Source organism: Pinus tabuliformis, chromosome 5_1, assembly GCF_031772625.1.
Source record: "Pinus tabuliformis cultivar Carrire ecotype Pingquan chromosome 5_1, CPIR1, whole genome shotgun sequence".
Lineage (NCBI taxonomy): Eukaryota > Viridiplantae > Streptophyta > Pinopsida > Pinales > Pinaceae > Pinus > Pinus tabuliformis.
The window spans coordinates 870,673,835-870,686,784 of record NC_142305.1 but is presented as its reverse complement, the minus strand read 5'-3'; the positions used below and the strand labels follow the sequence as shown (position 1 = coordinate 870,686,784).

Sequence of the window (12,950 nt, the reverse complement as noted above, 5' to 3'; positions counted from 1 at the left end):
TATATTAACATATACCTTTATATATATAGTAAGAATATAAAAAAAAGAAGAAAAAAACAATTGGGAAAAGTATTATTATAAAGAGGAAAACAAACATAGATTAACATACTTGAGTTAACGGATACAAAGGAAGTTAAATAAGGTTAAAATTAAGAGATTTTTCAAATTTTGATAAAGAGCAAAGATATAAAAAGGTGAGTTGAAGAATTTCAATTGTTTATAAAGGTACCTTTTATGTATTTTAAATATACATATTAAGGGTATTTTTGAAGTATATTAGAGTAAATTTTATTAAAAAGATTCAAGAGAGAAGTATCAAGGGAGTAATTAAATTATAAAAGAAAGAGTAATTTATTAAAAAAAAAAAATTCCATACAAAGTTAAAAGAAGTGAAAAAAAATATGGAATCTCTAAGTAATGAACAAAAACAATTCAAAAGAGATATAGAACAATTAATCACAATTATTGAGCGATAACGTGCTGAGGAGAGAAAGAGAATGGAATCCCTATTCCAAGTTGCACGTCCATCATCTCTCCCACAAAATGATGTAATCCAATGTACCGAGAAAGTGCAGCTAAAAGATCAAGAGAATGGCAAAATAGCCAAAATTCAGCAAAACGAGAAGGCGTTAGAACACGAACATAAAGATCTTGTGGATATGTATTACAAAGAAATAATGGAAAAGGACGAAGAAATTTCTCGTCTCAAGGACCACGTCGAAAAATTACTTGCACAAGTGAAGAAGACTAAAGGTCACAAAAAAAGAACTCGAGAAGCACTTATCAGAACAAGAAGAGGAAACTTTGCGTTTAAAGAACCTTAATAAACATTTATTAGAACAAATCAGAGATCTAAACGATGAAAAACTTAAAATCCAAAACACTGAAAATAATATTGATGAATCAGAAACCAAAGAACTTTTACCTCTGAGAAACCGTGATCAAAGTCTACTCACTCAAATTAAGAAACTTAAGGAGGATAAGAAAGCATTCAAATATAAGTTAGAACAATTCACTCAAGAAGAAGTGTCGAAATCTACAGTCATAACAGTTCAAGTTGATGACAAAACAACAAATACCAATCCAATGAATGTCACAACTCAAGAAAAAGACAAGCAAGTTGAAGAAAAGACACGCTTGGATGTTGCAGTTCAGATGATAAACACGCCAAGTGAAGGGTTGGTAACGAACTGAACAACATCATTCCTTGAAGTAAATCAAAAAATTTCCACACACTTAATAAGGGAAAGTCAAACCAAAAAAATTCCATATCGACATCTGAATCATGAGAATAGACAAATCAACCACACTACGTATCAGGACCATTCAGACCAGAAACAATAAACTGATGTTTCAGAGAATAATGACATAAAATCAATCCAGTCTTATGCTAACAAGTCATTACAAAATTCCAATGATCACAATACTACATAGAAGATTAATCTCGGATGGTCTGATCCCTTCTCAGTGCGACAATTTTGTTTGTCACCTAGAAGATCATATCAGCTTTTATCAACGAAGATGATTTGTTCCAAGAGAGAGTCATTTGAAGCCAAAAAAGAGATCAAACCTTTTTCATCGACAAGCTTTGAGGACAAAGCTTTTTGAGGAAGAAGGCAATGTTACAAAGAAAATATATCTAAATAATAATATAATATAAGTAATGAGGATAATAGTAATAATTGTTAGTTAATTAATAATTAGGTTGAAGAGCCATGTCTAAATGAGACATGACTCTCCATGAAGAAGCCTTTTGTTGTCATTGTAAATCAATCATTCTTATTCTTATTCATACATTTAATATATAATATTTATATCCTCATGGATATCTTGATATTCCAAGTCTTCTGGAGTAATTAATTTGTAGAAGGAACTTTGTTCGCTTTACTCTCCTATTTATACACTCATTAGGAGTTCGAATTACCTAATTTGAGCCTACATTAGCCCATCAACTAAAATAATGTGCAAATAACTATCTATTGGTGACAAACCCACCAAACTAGCTCACAAATAAAATAATAAGCCTCCCAAGAGGTTGAATGATCAATAATGCATGTCGTTGGGCTCTCTAAGAGGCCTGATGAAGTCCATAAGTGCCAAAATGATGAGTTGGACTTCCAAAAGTAATGGACAAGGGGTTGGCCCCTTGTTCTCCACATAATAAACCTGTGGTGCTCCCAATGGCTGTGAGGGCACACAAGTGACCTCATGGGTCTATATAAGTCGAACATGCTTGTAGACCATCTGTAAGGGCTCAGATGATGGTGTAGGTGATGTCACATCATCCTACAAGTCCTGGGTCAGCTGCAAAGTGCATGGTACAACTGTGGGACTCGCTAGGCAAAGATGAACCAGGTGCATCTTCCTCATTCAATAAGCGAATCTCGAGCAGTCTCTGAACATCTCTAGGGATCCATAGGGTGTTGTCTAATGTTGTGGAGGCCCATGGCTCTCAACACACACCCTACATGTGCCAATGTAGCTCTCTGGAGGGTTAGTACCCCGTATAAGGAAACCAAACCTAGATCATCTGCAATCTTGCATAAGATCCAATGCGTCCACTAGCCTTCGAGTACAACATGAACAAGTCATCAAGGAAATCGAGTAAAAGAGCTTACAAACCACGGACCACAAATGGGGACTTTATAATGACCTGCCCTTCCATAATGGGCTTGGGCATGCGCTAATGTCTCCAAACTCCAAATGGGGTTAACCAATTATCTTATTAGGTGGTTTTTACCTTTAAAGGGGATAATATGTCTAAGGTGCATCCTTTAAAAGGTGGTGGCATGTGATAAAGAGGTGAATGGAGTAGGGAATAAGAACGGGCAACCTTGGGCCACATGCTAGGGTACAAGGGTAGCTAGTCGAAGGGAAGCTCGCACTTGGGTATATAATGTATAGGAGGGAGCAATCGTGGTACATGAGGTGCCCCAACCTTGATTTTTCCACCCTTCTTTATATGCGTTTTGCTTTTTTGTGATTTTTCTTTAATTAACTGCTCGGGGCTCAAGGGGTAAGAGCATGATGTGTGAGATATAATAGTGGATACCCCCTTTTAAGGTACGGTGGTTCATTGCCTACCAAGGGTTGGGACAATCATGGTTACCTATATGATGGAGGCTCATAGAACCTGTAGGAACCAAGGTGATGGCTATGTTGATGGGGTAGAGCTTATGTATTGGCTTTTGCCCACGTGCTAAGTATGTTTGTCTCGACAATCTTTTGCATTTTATGGTACATTTCCCTGTTGAATGTGGCCAATTGTGCTTTTACTTTTCTTTTTAGCTGCATCAACCTCTGGGGCATCATTCCAAGCATGACCCAAGGGGTGGGCAAAGGGAAGGGGAAAGCTGGCCCTATGTGGAACTAGTGGAGGAATGTGGACCCAGGTGGGAGAAATGATGAATGGGGTTATAGTGAGTGGAAAGGGGGCAGTATATATGGATGAGGGAGCAGGACCACGCAACCAAAATCAGGGTTTCCCATGAAATACCATCTTTAAAGCCAAATGGTCAGTAAAAGAGATCCCGCAGGACTAGAATCCAAGGTTAATATACAAACTGGGTCTAGGGGACAAGAGTGTAGACCTAGCCCATTTTTCCCACCGAATTCCCCCCCATTAATCCATGCCTAGAAGTGTAATGATAAACAAACTACAATGCTTAATTACCAAATGACAAGGCATACCTTTAGGTTCGGGAGGCCCACCTTCAAACATAATTATGACAGATGGGTGAGGGACCACATGCCTGGCTTAGGTGGCGGAGAAAATGACACAACGAGCTAGTTGGTGGTTGCAAGGGGATACTAGCTGTCGACTGAGGACCATCTTGGAGAAAAAATTTCTCCTAGGGATATCAACCACAAAATGGTGGGTAACAAAGACTACATGAGGGTGAGGGAGCCTACTCGAGCCTTATCACAACGTGCCAAATATGTTCCCCTGTGGGATTTGAAACTAGGTGGAGGGAATAACATCCCATTGTGCCAATAATTCGGCCAATTAATTATAAAAATTAAAAATAATACATAATAATTATGAAAGGTCGTGTCTCAAAGGATATGGCTCTTATGAAATGGCAGACTTGCCTAGTATAAAAACAGGACCCTCGTTGTGCTATTAAACAATATCACTTCTCTCATACATTTATAGATTAAATATCTATCCTAAATGGATTTCTTTATTGCTTTCCAAGTATTTGGGATACTCTAACTCGTGAGCTAGGTTGGATATCGCCATTATGAAGAAACAAGTCTAAGATCTCCTTGAAGACAAAGATATTCATGGGGAAGAAGAAAATTCAAAGGCAAAGGCTCCAAACTTTAATGATATGTTGCCTATCCAAAAGGAAGAAGGATATTGACACCCTTAAAGGAGGAAGATCATCTTCCCCTCGTTGAAGATAATAATGCCCCAGGCCAAGAAGACAACGTAAGGAATGGTACTACTGCTGTTATGGAAGACATTATAGGCCCAGAATATAAGAATAGCAATAAAGGGAACACAAAAGATAGAATGAATATTGTAGACCTAAGTTGCACGAAACAGGGAAACGGGTACGAGTTTCTGAAACGGGAAGCGATACGAAACGCGACCTCCCCAAATTTTGGAAACGGGGAAACGCGAATATATATATATATATATATATATATATATATATATATTGAAAATATTTAAATATATGTATGTGCAATGATAAAGCATAAATGATACATTATAATTTATTACACTTAAACATTAAGATTTAATTTACATCACATTTACTCATGAATGATCACATAATGAAAATAAAAATATCAGAATATCCAAAAGCAACCTTTATTATATATCCAAATCTCAAAATCAGCCTTTATTTATATTAATATATGAGGCTGCAAGTACAATAAATACTATAAGGCTGCAAGAGAGAGATCCTAATTGGGGTTTTTTGCATCCACATCCCATTCTTTAGAAGGACCACTGTTGTATTGGGAGTCTCCTCCTACATAGTCGAACGACCTTAGTGCTCTTGATTAAATACACGTTTCATACCCTAGTACCCTACATGATCTTGATTATTGGGAGTTTCCCTTGCATCGAGTGCATCGAGGGCTTGGTTCTCTTGATTAAATACAAGTTCCATACCCTAGTACATGATAAAATCCAATGGAGACATTGCAATCCCTCCAATCCTGAAATCCTGAAAAACAAATAAGTCTGCTGGATTTTGAGTGAGATCTAAAATTCTACTTTCTCCATATGAAATCCAATGAGAGCGAAACCACTCTCAAACATCCTGAGTCATTTCATGGTAATGTTAAAAATTTAAGTAAAAGGATGAAAATGAAAAATAAAGGAGAATATCACTTTTACTTTAAGAATTTAACATTACCATGAACTACATATCTCTCAAACTTCCTGATGAACTGCATATCAACACTAGGGCAAAAATTCACTTTCATAACTTTAGACACACATCTAGAAGCAACAAGAAGTCACTAACATACCCTAAAAGTAAATTAAAAAAAATTAAATTAAAAAAAACACAAGTTAATGAGGAAACGTGGGTCGTACGGCCCTGAAACGCGTTTCCGGCCGTACTGGCCACGTTTCCGTTTCGGGAAATGTGGCAATACGGCCGGAAACGCGTTTCACGGCCGTACCAAACGCGTTTTTGCGTTTCATACCCGTTTCCGTATGGAAACGGACCTCTATACCACGTTTCCTGCAACATAGTTGTAGACCCAGAAGAAGGATATAGAAGCAATTTTGAGATATACTTGACACATTATTTATACTCACAAAATTAGAGACATGCTCTTCTGTTAGGTGTGATATCCATGACAGCCCTGATAATGAAAACAACAACCTTGACAGTTATAAGGATCCTCTCACCAATATGGATCAAACCCTATATCTGGGAGAGAATAGAGGCAAGTCATATACATTGTACTTTCATGGTCCACAAGTGTATGATTATGATCATCAAGGGGACAGAAAGTCTAAATCAGAGCTATTCGGAAACATACTTCAAGAAGAATTAGGAACCAAGTCATGTTATAGCACTTTCGACTTGTCACACAAATGGAGGCTTGTTAACCCCTAGATTTGCTTCCTAGAAGTCTAGAGAGTAAAAGGCTAGCTTGCATCATCTCACTCGTGACAAGTGATGGATTTCAGGCATTGGTATATGAGTCAGGGTTAGGTTACGTTGCGAAAATCCAGGAACAGGATCATCTGATTGATTTTATTTCTATTTTGTGTTGAAATTTGGCAGCTCAGGGAGAAATTCCCTCCAATTGAAAGGCTTCCTCATTCGGAGAAGACCCTTCCAGCCTTTGGAAAATTTTAATTTGTTCAAGGAAAAATATTATTTTTAATGTGAAACCCACATGTGCACATAAGTACAAGTCGGCCTAGGCAGGGAAATCCAACCTTCTTGGACACACATAAATAGACCTCATGTCACATTACTTGGAGGAATCACTCACACATCACATCTTCTCTTGATTGGTTTGTGCAGCTCTGAAATTGCAGGTCTGAGTTCACACAAGCCAAGGGAAGGAAGACATTTTTGTTTGCTGCATTGACTTTCTGTTTTGGGCTTTGATCAGAGTTGACTTTCTGTTTTGGGCATGGTTTGACTTGGGATTTTGGATCTGTCTTGGAGGCCAAATTCAGGAGCAAGGAGATCAAACTTTTCTGGGCACTTTGACCATGCTTGACGGCAGACCTGGGGCTGCCCTTTGACTATGGAGTTGACTTTGACGTTGACCAATTTCAGAGGTACATTTTGGGACTGTTTTGACTGAATATGACTAAGCTAAGAGGACGAGTTTTCTGCTGTCTTGACCAAACTTTTTGGAGGCTAATTTGACCATTGACCAGGACTGCTTAGGGCATCTTTTACTTCTATTGACTTTGACCAGAATTTGCAGAATTGACTTTTGATCAAATTTGACTTTTTGGGCTCATCATTGATTGGATATTGGATGGTTGATTGGACTAGTGAAGGCTTTGACCTTTGACTCATTCTTTGATGTACTTGGTACATTGTATCTCTCTGCTGAACATTTGATGACAACCTAACAGAAAAAGAATTTTAAAGGGTTTTCCCCCTTGTGGGGTTTTTCCCTGGTCTTTGATCAGTTGTTGTGTCTCTTGTTCTGGCTGTCTTCTATTGTGCACTTCGTTTACTGTTCTATCTACAATTGCTTATTGTTATTGGAAGATTGAAATTATAATGGAAATTGATTGCTAATTGAAGAATTATTGTTATACGTGATTGTGTCAAACATAGAATATTGGAAAATTAACATTCTGGAGAGATGTTGCAAAAAATCGGTCATGATAGAGAGATTATTTTTCGGCATTATGAGGTACAGGTGCTTGCCTGTCAGTTTTGAGCACACCTTTGAATTCCTCTCAAAAAATGAACCCCATGAGTATAATATTGAGGGTATTGGAAGAGTTTCTATTTTTAGAACAAGAGTTTCTATTAGGGTATCAAAGTCATTGTTCTTACAGGTTTTGAAGACTCAATGATGCTTGTTGGGAGAGACAAACACCATTGTGGAGGCATTTGAGAGCTCACCTTCATGACTGCAATGAGAATCTGAGCATATTTGGGGCTGATATATGCAGTGCTTTTTGAAGGACAAAGACCACTGTGAGCAGCTGATATGCAGAGAAGTTAATGGAAGTATTTCTCTGCAAGATTTGAGGCAAAGGAGAGTTAGGTGTCAGTGATAAAAGAAGACTGAAAGGACTGTTCTGTAAGGGCATCTTCAGCAAGTTGGTCATTTTTGTCATTGTTCTTTTGGGCAGATTGAGGGTCAAAAGAAGTTGACCTCAAGCCCTAGTTGTCTTGTATCAGGGCTTTGTAAAGACCATGATCCTTGGTATGGGAGCCCTACGTTTGTTTTATTGGACTAATAAAAACAAGTTTTGGGCCTACAAAATTTGTGTACTCTGTTGATTCATTCTGTTACATTTCCGCTATGCAAAGTGCTCGTAGTTGTGTATTTCAGTGTGTTTATGATCGTGATTAGACATAGACCAGATCTGGGGTACTAAGGAAAAATCAAGTCATGTTATGGCAGTTTTGACTTGTCGTATGAATTGAGGTTGGAATATGCCTTTGATATCCAGATATGTTGCTCTAAGCATGACAACGAGGATTTTACAACAGACATTGGCATTTCTGCCAATGAGTATCATCATTACATGAGAATTAAAATCCTTGATGATAAATTTGTTCCTCCAAAGGAAGAGAAATATATATGTTTTGCACACCAGGTTTCCCAAGTCTTGGACACAGAGAGGGAATCAGCAGAGGACTCCACCAAAATTGCCAACCACATGTTTTAGATTCCAGCCTCTTTAAGTCAAAGTTTTCTAACTCCAGACCCTCCAAAAACAACTTAGAGATATAAAACTTAAGGCAGATATGTACTAAAATCAGAGGTGTAGAGTAAAACAATGGAACAAAGAAGAAACTAGTTCACCATTTTTGACATCATCAACTACTCACTGAATTTCCAAGCAATCTTGACTGTGCGTTTGCAAAATCATTGGTGAATTGCGGACCATTACCAGCTATGGTGAACACGGGCTTGCCCAAACCTACCTGTAAATAAAATGAATAACATGAATGAGATACAACTGGCAAAAGGCAGCAAGTATCATGAAATAATCTGCCATGATATGCACCAAGAAACTTACATAAAATGCTACAGTTTAAACACAAATTCCTGACAGGTTACATATCCCACACAAAAAAATTTTGCTTTTGACTCAACAAACTAGAAGCTTACAAGTTGTTCAGTTGCTGTACCCGCCATTGCAATCCCTGCATCTGCCCAACTAGCAACATCAGGGAATAGGCCTCTAATCAATAGAACAAGGGCATTATCCTTCTTATAAGAAAATGAATGCAGGATGTCATTTTTTTCATCACAGCTAGTGTCTGTAGCAATAATATCTTTTAAAGAAAATACCAAGTCGTCAGCATCATGCATGATTCTTTCGGGAGCTGTAAATTTCCAACCCATATCAAGGAGTGTTTTGGAAAATGAATCAATTTCCAAAAAAGGCACAATTGGTACTAAAAATATCATTTGGTTTGAGATTGGAGTCCTTAAAAGATTGTCGACAGCATCAAGAATGGTTTGCCAATTCAAATAAACCTGTTTTGAAAGCAGGAATTAGTCAGAACACAATACAAGTTTAACCTATATTCACTGCTTTAAATAGCCATCTTTGATCTAAAATGTTTCATCACAAGGAAAAAGCCCTGTATAAAGTAAAATCTGAAATATCCAAAGCACCTCTGGTGCTCTACTTCCTGGAAGTAGTGCCACAAATAAAGCTGGTATGCATTTCTTTAAGAAGTCCAAGGCTCCTGAAGGTTTAAGATTATCCATCATAGGATTTCCTAGATATTTAATCTGTTTTAACAATCATCCATCAGTACCTGTGCACCCACAATACAAAGACCAACTACTTCTATTCCCTATTGCCACTTTATACATGGTAAAACAATTAACCATAGAAATGCAAATGTTAAGTATTCTAAAATATGAAATCTATGAGAAATGTAAATTTCATATCTTGAAATGCAAAAACTAGAGTGTCATGACCTTTGCTCTGGCAGAGACTGGAAGAGCCTTTTTTAGGGTTGCAACAGTGAAGCTATCCCTTGGTACAACTAGGCTGCAAACAATATGTAAAAAAATGAATATTATATATATTTAGTGTGCACTTGGTTCCATATGTGATTAAAATCAATACAAAATTGATATGTAAGTGAGCCCTCTACTAATTAAATAAATATAAATGTATTAAACTCACTAAGTTGCAGAATTTCTACAAACAAGTAAAATTTGCTCTAAACTGGCTGCTAGCATGCATAGTTTGAAAGTAATTAATAGGAAAGAGATGAATAAGTCCAACAATTATTGCACCAAAAGACACCAATTGTACAGCCTGTTACCCCTCATAATACATGAGTTTTCACCTTGTGATCTTCAACACACATGACAAATACTTGTAGACAACACTTACGGATTATTGACAGATATAGGGACATTATTATGGATGCACACCCTTTCCCTACCACTTCCTGCGTGGTTTGGTCTGACCACAGATGATCATGGGTGCATGGTGTCTAAAGAAGGGTGGTTGTTTGCACAAGCAGTTATTTGTTGCCCTTGGAGTATGTTGCACCTATTTTTTCACAAATCCAAGGACATAGTTGTACAAAATTTTTCAAAGTTCAGAATCATCAGCCAGCAAATTCTTATGTCATTGTAAACCCAAATTCTGCAAGTTGTAATGTAAATGATGCTAGTATGACCATTTAATTATGTAACAACCTAGGTAAGCCTCTGATTTTGGCGACGAATTTCATCCTAAGAGGTTTTTCGTCTCACCACATTATGTGTGTTTTTAAACACAGATAATCGACAAAGTTTTTCTCTCCAGTTTAAACCCCAAAGCTAGGGTGGAATTTATTAACAAGGACTTAGGTGAGTCCTAGTGTTTTTAGTCGAGCCGATTGTAAAAGTGATTTGGGAATAATTTAAACTATTTGGCTAAATTATTTTATTACAGATCACTTGGTCTATGAGATCATATTGTGTCACAGAATTGGGTAATATTTTGAGGGTTTATAACAAATGGGTATTCCCCCTTTGAGAGTTGAATTTGTAATTATCTGATGTAAAATATATTTTAATGCATGGTCCCTCACAATCAGAGACCATGACTAAAGTATTTGAGGGTGGAAAAACAATTAATCCCCTCAAGTGTCAATTAAATAATATTTTTGGCAAAAATAAAATTAAATCCTATGTCAAAAAATTAATTAATTTTGAGTCAAAAGATTAAATTAGAGAAATTAAATTTCTCCAAGTGGAAAATGACCAAAATATTTGTGGATCAAACAAAAGTCAATTGTTGAAGGTCCCCCACCAAGGCAAAAATGGACATTTTAAGAAAAATTGAGCCCTTGGACCTTGGTGGTTAAGTCAAAGTCAAACTTTTGAGGAAATTAATCCAAAAAATCAATTTTTGGATTAATAAACCATGGTTCTTATGAAAAAATAGGAAATTTGTCAAACATAAAAAATTTCGACGGCAGAGATTAAAAGATGATCAAATATTATCAATGGTCGAAGTTATATTGACGGGGATCAAGCCAACTAGCTGTTATTTTCCACTTGGAAGATATATCTATAAATTAGAAGCCATTTTGCCTCAAGTGTCATGATGATGAAAGCTCTAACTCTAGTCGATGTAATTTTGTAACGCTGGTTTTATTCCACTGATTTGCTAGGAACGTTTGAAATATCATAATAAAATACTTTGAGGTTTAGTTAATGGTGTTCTTTCTCCGATGACCAGTGGTATTGCCAGGTATGTGCTTCCCTATATTGTGCTTAAAATTTAATAATTTTGTTTATTCATTAAATGGTGATAGGAACATTCTATTGCTAGATTTTGGGTCTATCTTAGGTGATCTGATTCGCCATATGTCTAACAAGTTTTCTTCAAGAAACTATATAAAGTTTGTAGGTTCCCCGACCCTTGGGCTCCAAGTTCACAAACTTTGGAGGAGAGCGGACCTTGTTTGGGCTCTGAGAATTTTGTTTGGTTTTCTTACTTTGCTAAAGCTATGGGAAATACCATAACTTTCGAAACACACTAGATCTATTGTTATTATTCATCATCATCATCATATATATATATATATATATTTCTCAAAATGTTTTTATTTTCAAGCATTGTACATTTGTAAATATACTTGTAAATTATTTTTGTAGAATAATTTTTGTAAATAAAATTTTCTAACCCTTGTTTTGCAACTAATTGGGGTTTGGGTTTTATTTTGAATTTTTATATATATTGGGGTTTTGGGTATTATTATTTTCACTTGTGCAGGTGAGATCAAAGCTACTTCAAGAAGATTTGTTGGGGTTTGAGCTAGATTTAGGCCCTTGAAGGTAAGATCTAGACTCCATTTTGTTTGCAGGGCCAACATTAAGGGATTTTCAAATGAAATTGAGCAATATTGAAGATCTAAAGCAAATTCACATTTATGCAAAGGTTTGTAAAGTTTTAGGGCTTTCCTAGCTGTAGCGTAGTCCTCTAGCCTAGCCACAACCCTTATTTTCCCTATAACCCTAGGCCGCAAGCCTATTCTGGCCTCTAAGGCCTTTGCCGTGAGCCTTTTTTCCGTTACCGTGGGCATTTTCAGGACTCTAAGGCTTAGCACAGGCCTTAAAGGCCTTCTTCCCTAGTCGTCCCCCTTTAATTCCCCTTCAGCTCCACCTTTTCTCCTCTTTCTCCTCCCTCTAGCCTCCCTCTCCCTTGACAACCTTCTTTTCTCCAAGTTGTAGCCCCTTTAGGGCCTGCGGCAGGCCTTTAAGGCCTTAGAACCCTAGGTTGTATGCCTTAGGGCTTCTTCCAGCCCCTCGGCCCCTTCTTTCCCTAGGCCGCAACCCTCTTAGGGCTTCCGGACCTCCTTCCCCTTGACAACAGGCCTAATTGGCCTTGTTCCCTAGCCCCTGCCTTTCATTGGCTAATTGTTGGCCTTGCAAACTTCTTCTTAGCTTTGACCTCTTTCCATCTCTATTTGGTCATTCAGGTTTCTGAGCTAATCTATTAGTGTTTACATTGATTTTTAAGTGCATATTTGAGCTAACATTGGTGGATGTAGGTAGCCTAATCATTGGCGAAGTTGGGCAAGTTTTTTTTCAAGGCATCAAGGCCTAAGGGTTTCATCTCTAAACGCTATTCTCCTCACTGTTTGCTACAGCAAGATAATCATTTCACAACAGTGGTAAGAAACATATCTCCTCACTGTTTGCTACAGCAAGATAATCATTTCACAACAGTGGTAAGAAACATATCTAAGTGTCGTAAAATTAATTGGTAAACTATCTAACACATTGATAAGTCACTT

The 12,950-nt window shown here is 37.2% G+C and overlaps 1 protein-coding gene and 1 long non-coding RNA gene across 8 annotated transcripts in view; one reads left to right on the top strand and one right to left on the bottom strand.

The window, feature by feature from the left end:
• The window catches only part of LOC149167594 (uncharacterized), a 355,654-nt gene that overhangs the window by 67,866 nt on the left and 274,838 nt on the right, over positions 1-12,950 (bottom strand). For 2 of the 7 annotated variants that reach the window (XR_016260946.1, XR_016260945.1), the window contains exons 6-10: positions 9,625-9,697; positions 9,313-9,432; positions 8,983-9,171; positions 8,800-8,840; positions 8,517-8,612 (exon numbers count right to left, since the gene is read on the bottom strand). Coding sequence is in view for 5 of the 7 variants with exons in the window: in XM_089433040.1 (XP_089289166.1) it covers positions 8,505-8,612; positions 8,800-9,171; positions 9,313-9,432; positions 9,625-9,697 (673 nt within the window). In the remaining 2 variants the exon portion in view is untranslated. Of the gene's footprint in view, positions 1-8,490; positions 8,613-8,799; positions 9,172-9,312; positions 9,433-9,624; positions 9,698-12,950 lie in introns of all 7 variants that reach the window. The other 5 variants (XM_089433039.1, XM_089433038.1, XM_089433043.1 and 2 more) reach the window with 4 other exon arrangements.
• The window catches only part of LOC149167595 (uncharacterized), a 191,438-nt gene that overhangs the window by 52,048 nt on the left and 126,440 nt on the right, over positions 1-12,950 (top strand). The gene's annotated exons all lie outside the window — the stretch shown is intronic.